The 12,350-nt window shown below is 49.2% G+C and overlaps 1 protein-coding gene across 1 annotated transcript in view; it reads left to right on the plus strand.

Moving 5' to 3' along the window:
- The window catches only part of PGM2L1 (phosphoglucomutase 2 like 1), a 38,588-nt gene extending 26,535 nt beyond the window's left edge, over positions 1-12,053 (plus strand). Inside the window, exons 10-14 of the mRNA XM_063306005.1 lie at positions 2,679-2,772; positions 3,813-3,942; positions 4,959-5,148; positions 6,517-6,650; positions 7,443-12,053. Of these exons, the coding sequence (XP_063162075.1) occupies positions 2,679-2,772; positions 3,813-3,942; positions 4,959-5,148; positions 6,517-6,650; positions 7,443-7,545 (651 nt within the window). The 3' untranslated portion in view covers positions 7,546-12,053. The remainder of the gene's footprint in view (positions 1-2,678; positions 2,773-3,812; positions 3,943-4,958; positions 5,149-6,516; positions 6,651-7,442) is intronic.
- The last annotated feature ends 297 nt before the right edge of the window (positions 12,054-12,350 follow it).

The raw sequence follows: 12,350 nt of genomic DNA on the forward strand, positions 1-12,350 counted from the left end.
AAGAACTCCATCTCTCTAGTTGGAGAGCTTAAAATAAGGAAGGTGTGCACTCATCACATAGTTATATAATAGAGTCCTTGCTGGCTGGGGAATTCTGGGAGTTGAAGTCCACCCATCTTCAAGCTGCCGAGGTGGAGAAACACTGCTCTAGATGTATGCACACAATTTCTAGTTGCTTTTAGCTAAAACACACTGCATAAATATTTTATTAACTGAGAAATCCAGGGCTTTTCAAAAGCTTGCCCAGTAAGATGAGTGAGATGTTATCATAACTAACCTTGATACTGTTATTTTTCTGTAATTCAGATATATTTATGATATTCACCTCAACAGTTTCCCCAAAAGAACCCTACCATGCTGTGTCTGTGGCTTGCATGGCTGGCTGGGGAATTCTGGGGGTTGAAGCCCACCCATCTTCAAGCTGCCACGGCGGAGAAACCCTGCATTGGAGCATTGCTCTTACGCTGGCCTATTGCAGAATGGTGCAGTCTTCTAAGAATGGGCCATCTTGTTTGTTTACCCCAAAAGTCAGAAGTAGGATATTCGTTGGTCTAACTTGACAAGGCCCATGGGTGCATGGGGCCTTTTAAACAATTTCTGGAGCTCCTTTTAAGCCCATCTACCCAAACATGTCACTGAGCCCAGTCTCTGGCAGGAGTTGATACCTGTCTGAAAAATGCAGGAGCTGGGCAGCGAAAGGGCTAAACAAGAACTATTTAAATCAGAAGGAGTCCAATAGCGACTTTCCTGACCAACACATTTTATTAGAAGTCAGAAGCTGTTGTGAACTACTTTTGCCACACTAGACTAGCAAGGGGTTTCCTCCTACGTTGGTTCCAGACAGAGGCTTCTTCAAGCCTCATTGGCGGTGGCGGGAAATGATTTTTGTGCCTGGAGAATTTCTGAGTGTGAGCAGGCACTGGCCACACCCACCGTGAGCAAGCAGCCTCAAAAGGTCAGCCGCCACAGATTGTGGCCTTCCAGACCCCAGCGGTTTTGCACACATGTTCAGTTTTGTACATGTATTTGCTTAGGAGGAGGCCTGGTTGAGCTCAGTGGGATTTACTCTCAAGTAAACATCTGTGTCCAGCTGTTTGTTTGTTTATCAAATTTGTCACCGCCCATCTCCTCTGAATGGAGGGACTCTGGGCGGTTTACAACATAAAACAATAACTATATAATAGAATTCCAGTATAAAATATAGACTAAAACAATTTAAAAAACTATCAAATATAACAAAATCCCGATGGCTATGGTCTCATTCAGTCCTTGCGTAGGAGGGGCACTTCAGGGCACTAGCCAGTCCCAAGTACGACTATTCTCCTCCCTGCCCCAAGCCCGGTGGCAGAGCCAGGTCTTCAATTCCCTCCGGAAGTCCAGGAGGGAAGGGGCTAATCTCACCTCCGGGGGAAGGGTGTTCCAGAGGGTGGGCGCCACTGCAGAGAAGGCCCGCCTCGACCCCGCCAGATGGAATTCTCTTGCAGACGCGGCCTGCGGCATGCCCTCTCTGCATGACCGGGTGGGACGGGCTGATGATGCGGGGAAGTGGCGGTCCCTCAGGTAGCCTGGCCCCATGCCATGTAGGGCTTTAAAGGTGATAACCAACACCTTGAATTGGACCCGGAAGCAAACTGGCACTCAGTGCAGCTCACACAGCAGAGGTGTTATATGTGCCAATCTCGGGGCACCAATAACTGCCCACGCAGCCGCATTCTGGACCAGCTGAAGCTTCCGGATACTCTTCAAGGGTAGCCCCATGTAGAGTGCATTGCAGTAGTCTATATGGGAGATAACAAGGGCACGAGTGACTGTTCGAAGGGCCTCCTGGTCCAGGAAGGGGCATAACTGGTGCACAACATGAAGCTGTGCAAAGGCCCTTCTGGCCACGGTTGCCACCTGTTCTTTGAGCAGGAGTTGTGAGTCCAGGAGGACCCCCAAGTTACGCACCGGGTCTGTCTGGGGCAGTGCAGCCCCATCCAGAACCAGAGATGTTAATGTCCTGGATACAGAAGAACCATCAACCCACAGCCACTCCATCTTACCAGGGTTCAGTTGAAGCCTGTTGTTCCCCATCCAGGCCCCCACAGACCCCAGGCACTGAGAGAAGACAGCCACTGCATCCCTTACCTCATGTGGGATGGAGATATACGATTGAGTATCGTCAGCATACTGATGAAACCTCATCCCGTGGAGACAGATGTTCTCACCCAGCGGTTTCATGTAGATGTTAAAAAGGAGAGGGGAGAGTACTGATGCCTGCAGCACCCCACAAAGGAGGTGTCAAGGGCTGGATCTCTCCTCTCCTATCACCACCGACTGGGACCGGCCCTGGAGGAAGGAGGTGAACCAGCGTGAGACTACGCCGCCCACCCCCAACTCCCTGAGCTGCCCCAAAAGGATACCACGGTCGATGGTATCGAAGGCCGCTGAGAGGTCAAGAAGAGCCAGGATGGATGCACTTCCTCCATCCCGCTCCCGCCAGAGATCATCCATAAGTGCGACCGACGCCGTTTCTGTCCCATAACTGGGTCTGAAACCTGACTGAAAGGGGTCTAGATATGGTTGCATAAGCTGGGAGAAGGCCTTGTGGACTGAATCCCTCGGTGAAATTTGCTCACAGCTTAGGGTGAGCTGTGAGCGCCGTCTTCTGAAGGAAGCATCTTCCTGTCTCATTTCAGGAGACCCTCCCTGGCTTCAAATGGATCGGCAGCAGAGTTAAGGATCTCCTGGACAGCGGCAAAGAAGTCCTTTTTGCTTTTGAAGAGTCCATTGGTAAGCACAGGAAGCATTGGCCGGTTGTGGAGTCCTCCTGATCCTGTACCAGAGTAAATGCTTACTGGATTTCTCCCCGTATTTTTAATCCCAAACTAGAATCTTTCAGAGGTAACTCTTAATAGTGTTTCCTCCTTCTCCGTGGGGCAAGAAGTTGGGTCTAATTTTAATATCCTGCACTTTTCCCGGTTTGCTTGATGCGTGCTTTCAGAAATTTGGCAGTAGATGTAACCCCCTGAGAATTTGTCCTTGTATTTTTCCATTGGATCATTGGGTGGGGTTGGTAGTTAAGAGTCATCTGTATTTACAGTCCCACTGTGTGAGTCAGGCGTGCTTGAAGCAGGGACCACTCACGGTACTTTGAGGTAGGACTCTGCTGTGCTTGGGGATCGTTTCCCAAAAGGCCCTTTGAAGTTGGTGAGGGCACTGAGCGCCTCTCTTCAGCTCCATCTTTAAAGCAGCGCCATCTTTTCCTGGGATCATGCAGCAGCTGTAGAGGGGCTGCTGTGAGATTTGGGAAAAGCTAATGTTGCTTAAAAGGGTTGTAAATTGGTTACATTCCCATTCCTGTCAGCTTCAAAGCAGCTTTTCCAAATTATTTCTCCACAGTGCTGCTAGGCAGACAGCAGTTTTTAGGCTGGGATTTGCAGTTTGTGGTGGCTGTCAGCACTGAGTTTAATGTTAAACTGAGCAGCTGGTGGGCCTTACAAATGTTCTCACGGATGAGAAGGCTCGGTGGCTCCTTTGGAAGTAATTCAACCAAAAATTATTCCATCTCAGCAGAATTCTTGGAAAAGTCTTTCTCTTTTCATCTTCTTCCTGGTTTGGGATGGCAGTAACATCTAAGCCAGAAACGATGGAAATGCAGGGTTGTAATGCTTATCAATAAAATCAATAAAAATAAAAACCTGGTGAATTGTCCTAGAATTCTGCTGTTCTTGTTAGCAATTGCTCTTTTTACTTGGTTTAATTTTTCAAGTTTGAGTGCTGTTGTAACATACAAAATGCTGTCCTTTGAATGGGATGTGCTTGGTTCCCAGGCTTCATGTGCGGCACGTCGGTGCTGGACAAAGACGGCGTGAGTGCTGCTGTGGTCATAGCGGAAATGGCCGCGTGTCTGGAGACCAAGGGCCAAACTCTGGCCCATCAGCTAACCGAGATCTATAAAACGTAAGTCCTTTGCTTCCCCGGGGGCTCTGGATGCAAGGATTGCAAACAGCGGCAGAGGGGACCTCTTTTTACTCCACCGCTGGAGCAGATGTGCAAACAGGCATGCTCTTTGGCAGCTGTTGGGGAGATTCTGGCAGCCTGGCTGTCCAGCAGGCTCAGCTGCTTCAGAACAGTGCAGCTTGGCTGAGCATCAGGAAACCAGGGGTGGGAAGCTCCCTCTGTGAGGGCCACTGCAGATGGCTGTTGGTTGCCCATCGGAAGTCTGTCTGGGAGAAGGCCTCAAGGGGCTGGTGGTGCAAAAGGATGGGATTAGTGATTGGAAGAAGGCTGCGCCCCGGCAAGGCAAAAGCCTTGTGAAATGGATCTGGGAAATCGGTGCCCGTCCTCCTCCTGAGGTGGCTGCAGTCCCTCTCAGGGTTTCGGCCTTCAGTTTAACGGTGGCATTCTTGGCACCCCTGCTGTTGGCTGCTCTGGTTTCTGAACAGGGATGAGGCTTGGCCACCTCCTGGTTGGGCTGTCGTAAGTGCAGGGACGCAAAAGGGGCGGAAGTCCAGAATGGGCCACGGAGTCCAGCGCGGAGCGGGAGGGGCAGAATTTCATCCCTTTTTCTGCATTTGTTTGGAGTTGGTGTTTAAGGCCTAAAGGGGCCTAATGGGCCAGATTTGTACAATAACCACACAACCTGGAAGGCCCAGTTGGCTTGGGGTCTGAATTCCAGAAAGAGCACTTCAGGGCTTCTTCTGTGGCAGGGATGCCACTTAGCACCAATCGGAGTGTCCCATTGGTGCCTGGGGGACGTTCTGAAGTCCTGGGCCAGGGGGACCTCCACTCCAGTCCGCAGTGGAGTGGACCCCCCCCACCCAGCCCTTTTCCACAAGTGGTGCTGCCCCGGCTGGGAAACCACCTTTCTGGAGAAGCTTGGTGAACATGGTCGAGCTTACCCATCCATTTGAATTTTTTGCAAACTTTCCTGGATTTTATGCATTATTAGCCAGTTCTGTCCTGTCTTCTTGTAGGTATGGCTACCACCTTTCAAAAACCTCCTACTTCCTGTGTTATGATCCTCCTACTATCAAAAGGATATTTGAAAGGCTTCGGAACTTCGATTTGCCTGATTCTTACCCAGCCTCGTGTGGCACTTACAGGATTCTCCATGTCCGGGATGTCACCACCGGCTATGACAGCAGCCAGCTGAAGAAGAAATCGGTAAGTTGTTTGCGTCTCTTGGTTCAGAGTGACAGAAACCATTGCTTTGGATATTTCTGGAAGGTGAGGGTAGATTCCTTCTCTGAAACAGGCTATTTCACAGCCACTTTGTTTCCTTTTTATGGGGGCTCCAGATAAGTGCCCTCTCTTCTATTGGAAGTATTGCGATTTGGAGGAATACGCTCCAGATTTTGGCCGAAGCTTACAGGTAGTCCTTGCTTAATGACCGTTCATTTAACAACAGTCCGAAGTTATGATGGCCTTGGAAAAAGTGCTTTACGACCTGTACTCACACTCATGACCGTCACTGTAATGGTTGCCTATTCTAAAACACCATCAGACTCAGTGTGAATTCAAAGGTATCTGATTTATTGAAGAATAGTATGCAGGATCACAGAGAAAGCTGAGAATGATGAAAGCGTGGCAAATACAAACTAAAAACCCTCGGTGCAAATGAGATCCCATCCCCCGTAGAATCTTCCCAAGCTCACAATCCCAGGTGCTCCTAACGGCTTCTGATGGTCTGCGGGAAAAGGCCTTGAACAGAGAACACAACCCAAACGCATTCCATTGTGCTGATTTCACATCAGAGCTTGGCGCAAGGTCTCACAGCAGCTCCCTCCCAAACAGAAACGCGCATCAGCGCATGGCATGGGAAACGCTACGATGTACAAACTACATTGAATCAGTGAACATGACAGTCACACACACTCACACTGCCCCCATGATCATGTGATTGCAATTCGGGCACTTGGCAGCCAGCTCGCATTTATAACCAGTTGCAGTGTCCTGCAGTCATGATTGCAATTTGCGACCTTTTTTGCCTGTTTCCGGCAAAAAAGATCCATTGGGGAAACTGGATTCGCTTAATGACTGTCGTAAAAATGGTCATAAAATCAGGTCCGGTCACGTGGTGACTTACTTAGTGACCACACCACTAACAAGCAATTTTCCAGTTCCTATTGTGGTCATTAAGTGAGGACTACCTGTATATCCTTCTTTGAAACGCACAAGTCACCTATCAGCTTGCGTGCAAAGATTACATCCAAGTCCCGTATTTCTTTGCAAAAAACAAAATTCCAGATTTATTCTGTTTCCACAGAAACTGATACCAGTTTCCTCAAATCAAAATATACATTATTAGCCAGTGTATGGCCTGTGCAGCTTTCTGGAACAGTGTGTAGTGTAGAGCATGGTAACTAACTGGCACTTCCTTGTCCATCTGGCTCTTTAAATACACCGTGTGTCCTGCTGAAAGGCAGGCGCCTCCCCCGCCCCCCAAAACCCGTTCCGTCCAGATTCCGGGCATCTGGGATGAATCGGTTCTGGAGAGGGGCTGTGATTCTGTTGTTTCTGTTGCCGTGGCAGGTGTTGCCCGTGAGTAAAAACAGCCAGATGATCACCTTCACGTTCCAGAACGGCTGTGTTGCCACGCTCCGGACAAGTGGGACGGAACCAAAGATTAAGTACTACGCTGAGATGTGTGCGCCGCCAGGCCAGAGGTGGGGAAACCCTTTCCTGTGAGCCAAGCCTGATCCGTGGATGGCTTTAGCCGGGGGGGGAAGGCAGAGGGCAGAGGGAATGGCCTTGGAGGACAGGAGGGGGAGCCACCGCCCAGGCAATGGCCAGATAAGGGGGGCTGGAGCCCTGGCCGAGAAGGGAGCGTGAGGAAACGTCTCAGGCCCCCCCCCGGTTCACACGGAGATAAGGGCGGGGGGGGGGAGCACGTTCAGGCCTGCAAGATGCCGTGTCTGTGGCTGTTACAATAAAAGTAGTCCTGACCTACGTGGCACTGGTTTCTTAGTCTGGTCCACCTTGTAGGTGATGGCCCTGATTTATTTCTGACTTGGGAAAATCCTGCCTTCCTCCTTAGATGCACCGGGCAGCGTATGTTGCCTTTCCCCTCCCCAGCCTCCCAGGATCCCAGCAACAAGGGGAGACGTCGAGGGCAGCCCCCTAGCGTCTTTCTCTAGCAGACCGACTCTCACTGACAGTTCTTGCACATCGGGATCCATGGCGCGAGGGTCTCGCGCTTGCTGGCCAGGGCCAAACGGCCCAAGGCTCCCCTCTGTGGGCCTGATGCTTAAATCACCCCTGGGTTCTCTCCTAAGCCTGGGAAAAGCTTACAAGGCAGGTCTGCCCTGCTGCTGCAACCTTCCTTGTTTCCTGAATGCGACAGCCAAGGCTTTTGGGGGTGAGGAGCAGCGAGTGGGCTGCCTGCAGTTGGGGTGCTAGAACGGGCCTTGTGATTTCAACAGGGATGCCTTTCTAACGTTGCCGCCCCTGCCCTTTAGCGATGTCGCCTCCTTGGAAGAGGACCTGGTGAAGCTCATCGAGGCCCTGGTGGAGCATTTTCTGGAGCCCAGCAAGAACAAACTCACCTGGCGCTCTGCGTAGCAGCCCCCTGGCCTCGGCTGCCACCGAAGGCACTCCTTGCCCTGTGTCCCGTGGAACCGAGGAACCAAGAGGAGGGCTGCCCCTCCCATCCCTTTCATAGGTGTCCGTGAGTGTTGCTGCGTGGGATGTCTGCGTCCCCAGCCAGCATCCCTACAGGAGAGCAATCCCACTTTGTCCGCTCGGTGCACCCAGCAGTCAACTGCTTTGGGGCTGGCCGGGGTGGCCGCAAGAGGGACAGAACCAATGAGGAGGGACTCTGGCTTCATCTCCTGCTGTTTTTTCCCCACGGCGAAGTCCAACTGTCTAAATTCCTTGCTATACAGAGGCCCCTCTGGAGCCAGGAAACTGCTGGATTACAAAAGAATAAGGGTATTAGACTGAGAAAAGGTCCTGCTTCTTCACAGTTGGTGAGAGTTATCACTGTATCTTTACTGTGCTACCGAGTCTTAATTTTATCCGTCGTTTTGGCTTTCTAGCTCAGCCTGTGATATTCAGTAGTCGTAGGGGTCCCAGCTGTTTAGATCTCCTCCCGTTCCGAAAGATCCTCTTCGGCTGTTGAATTTCCATCTGAAAATTTTGCTTCCTGAGATTGACTTGAGCTGTTACCAGTCAAGACAGGCTCCCTTAATTTGTGAACACAACCAGTCATAGTTAAACTTTATAGGAAGGAAGAGACTTGCAAACAGAGCTTGTTAGGCCCTTGTCAAATCGAAGGAGCTGAGGTCCGTCTGCGTTGTGATGGAGATCCCATCTCTCCCCAGCAGTTTGTGTGAACAAGCGCTGGCTTGCAAGGTTGCTCTTCAGACACCTTTCAGAGAGAGTGGACATTGTAGACAATCTTGGCCTTCAGAAGTTTAAGGTTTTATGCTTTTCCAAGGAAAGAGATTTCTTTGGAATATTTTGGTTTGGCTAAGAGACTCCAGGAAAACGGGGCAAGGGTGGAGAATTGTGCATCCAGAGCAGCGTTCCCCAACCTGCTGCCCTCCAGATGTATTGGCCTCCCTCTTCCCAATTTCCAAAGGCCGTGCCGGCTCAGAGGCCTGGAAATTGAAGTCCAGCTTCTCTCAAGGGCACCAGGTGGGGAAGATGTCTGAGGCAGATCATGGGACGTACACCATTTGGTGCATTTTTCAACCTGCTGGGCTAGGTTGTAGCCAGTGGCAACCATGGAAAATAGAGTGGGCAAATTTGGCCCAGCTGGCATCACTGCAGAATCTTTGGCTTGGATCATTGACCATGCAGGATGTTGCTAGTGCATCCCATGAGGAAGAATGTAGCTGTAAGGTTGATTTGGAAGCACAGAACTCAGATGCAGCTGCCAGGGCTCTGTGGTAGATGGAGCTTGTGCGTGGAATCCACAGCTTTTATTGTCATGCTCATTTCTGCCTTGGCAAATAATCTCGAGAATTGTGATTTACGTAGTTTCGGGAAAATGCAAGAACTGGGCCTGGATTACATCACAGGGAACTGCTGTGTAACTGTGTGAAAAATCATGCAGTAACAGGAATGAAGCAAAACTTTTGCACATGAAAAGCATGTTGCAGGGATTTTTAAAATTTATTTGTACAGATTTAAGCTTCTACTTGTACAGTCTAGGCACAGATTTACCACCTTTCTCAGTTAAATTATTTAGCTTTGAGATTGGAAGTGTTACTCTAGGTCATTCACTCAACAGGCTCTTTTCGAAGTGGTGTTTCAAGTTGTGCAATGGATATTCTTGATATATTTTGTCCTCAGTTTTCATGCAGTATTTATTTATTTATTTATTTTGCTTTTATTTAAAGCTTAAATACCTTCCAGGTTGTCTATACTTTGAGTGAAAGATACGGAATGCCATTTTTTTAAAACTCTGTTTTTTCTTTTTCCTTTTTCTGTATATTTGCAAGAGCTCCTATTCTTGGGAGGAAAACCTAATTTATGCGGTGGAAGGCTTCCAGACAAATGTGGATAACTGTTGCTTGAGTTCTATAACCTAATTTAAAATGCCATCAAAGAACAGAGGCAGGAGAACACGATGCCTTTCGGCTTTTCCTGCACTTCTTTCTAATTTTGGCAAAGAACAATCTTTTTTTGGAACAAACAACAAATATGAAAGAACAAAATAGTCTCTGTTTGCTGGCATGCGGTCTCTAGAAAGGCCTGGTAGTGACAGAAGACCAAAACTTCCCAGTTCATATAACGGAGAAGTTAGATGAGAAATCCCAAGTAATTGAGATTCCTGCGTGACATCCCTTTGTGGGTGGGGAAGAGAGTGTGGTGGATGCTGTTGAGAAAGTGCACCCCAAAACAGCAGAATAATTGTGCTATATCTGGTAATTGCAGCACCTCCTTTCTCTGAATGCTCGAAAATCAGCCGGATTCTGTTTCCTTTCCTTTTCTCCCTTTGGCTAACTGTGAGGAGCAGCATGGAGGCCTTTGACGGTGGGCTCCCACCAGCCTTTCAGCTGGGTGTCTGATTCCTTGCTCAAATACATGGGACAATATTATTAGTCAGCCCCCTAGGAAATGTGTTGTGGTTTGTTTACAACGCTGCTTCCATTTTGTGTGGCACTGTTAATATAATGAGAATTGACTATTGGGTGGGTTTTTTTTTAAAGTTTTGTGATTGTTCTGCTTACATTTTCTTTTCTTTTTGTTTTGCACCATTAAGGGAATCTTCATTCTCTTGCATGCTCCCTGTTGACCTCCCTGTGATGAAGTTATGGGTTTAAAAATAATGCAGACAGGAGGCCTGCAAATTGGGGCAGTATTTGCTTTGCTCCATTTTAATTTGAGAGAACATCTGCTTCCCACCAAGTAAACAGATGTCTTAACTGTCTTCCTTGTCTTACCTTGGTTGTGAAAGTCAGTGGCAGCAACTGTCTTTCCGGATAGGGGAGTTTGGGGCAGTTGCACAAGAGTGAAGGTTCGATCTTTATTGTGACGGAGATCCTTTTGGAGCTCTGCTGTGGTTGGGCAGAATGTGCGTTTTCTCACTGTCATTCGTGGCAGGAGAAGCCAACTTCTGCAGTGCCGTGTAGAAACCTCATGGATGCTTGAGAGGTCCTTCAGCTCACGACCACAGGAAGTACTGAAATTACAATTTGGCACTGGAAGTGCCATCTCTGCTTCTATGTGCAACCCCTCCTATGCACCACCCAGATTCTCTCTTGCACATCTTTGGCCTTGACAACATGGCTGCTTCCCAGGCAGCTGGGGGGTTGAACCCTCCTGGCCAAACAACCTGCTTGATACCTGTGTGTGTGTGGCGGGGGCGGCTGTGGGGATGGTTCAAAGTGACACTGCAGCCGGATTGGGATTTGGGCAGGGGTCTGGCCACAGAGAGCTTGCCCGTGGAGTGAGAGTGCCGAAGGAGGTGGTGCTGTCTTGGAGCCCGGCCGCCCCCTGGTCGAGCACCAGAGAAGCTCTTTGACTCCATGAGCTAGAGCCCATGGTGGTAATTCACACCCAGGGCTGGAGGGCTGGGCAGGTCTTTGGGCAGGGATCCCACGGTGTAGTTTTCTACTTTGGGAGAATTAGAGTCAGTCTTGTTGAGAGCTTCCATCAGAAAATGAGATCCTGCTTCAGGCCTCTCAGGACTCATGACTGGACATTCAAGGAGGTCCCTGGGTGTGGCCAGCACCGAAGCCTGGGTAGACCTCTCTTGGTCAGCCTTAGGAGGGTGAGAGGTTACGTCACGTTCAAGAGGCCTTTACTGACCATTATAAAAGAGTTTGAACGTCCTTGATCAGAAGTGTGTGGAATTACTTTGGACGGTTGACTCCCTGAGTGGCCTTTATTACAAGTGGCAAGAGAGGTGTGTTACTGTCTCATGGCCACAGCCCTTGTTTCCTCGCACAGACACCAAAGTGTTGAAGGGTTCTTCAGGAAGAGAAGGTCTTTCACCCCGTGGATGGGCCACGTTGCGAGGGCTCTGGCCCAGAGTCAAGCCCTCCACGCCAGGGTGGAACTGTGCCCCTTTGCCCAGCTTGCGAGTGGCGTTAAGTTGGACTTGAGCATGCTGAAGGTTCTTTATGCTGCTTCATAGGCTCCCTTGGAAAGTCAGACATGTCCACATTTAGGTAGATCCAATGTTTGCATGCAGTAGCAGGGATGCCCCCAAGAACTCCGCTGAGTAAGTATGACTCCTTTCGTTCGTATCAGCATCTTCATTTATTTGGTACCCACCTAACTTAAAAAGTGGGGTTGCACTTAATGCCTTTCCGCCCGGTTGGTCCTGTAATTCTACTGGCTGCTGCTTAGTCTGTCTGATTCAGGGGATGCAAACGGCTTCGTTCGGGGGGCCGTGACGCACCTCTTCCTGCTCTTCAGCTAAATCTTAAGCACAGCACCCAAGAAGCCCTTTGTGATCCTTCGTTTTCAAACGTGCTTTGTACCTAAGAGACGACAATTATATTATCAATGTGGACTGAAACTTTGCACTTTTTTCCCCCCTGTTGGAAGTATTTTGTGTCTGGATTTTGATGTTGATTTAGTTAAAGTGTTAAGTTAATAAAATGTTCTGTTGACAGAGGTGTGCATTCAGGTCTCTTTTTTTAAAAGGGGAAAAGAAAAACACACACAAAACTTGGTGGTTTTGTCATCTAACTAGGGAAAGAGGGTGGCTAACTGTTCTGTTTTATTTCAATTCAGGGTTTCTGCAGAGCAGCAGAGGGTGGTGGTGGTGGTGGTGGTGGTGAGGATAATCACATGGCAGAGGCTGGCTTTGCATAGCCTGCTAGACTGGACGAAAACAGAGTGGGGGAGCGATCGTTTAGTGCATAATGGAGGAACGGCCATTGTCTGGCCATGTTATATCAACCAGG

This window comes from Candoia aspera, chromosome 5 (assembly GCF_035149785.1).
Source record: "Candoia aspera isolate rCanAsp1 chromosome 5, rCanAsp1.hap2, whole genome shotgun sequence".
Lineage (NCBI taxonomy): Eukaryota > Metazoa > Chordata > Lepidosauria > Squamata > Boidae > Candoia > Candoia aspera.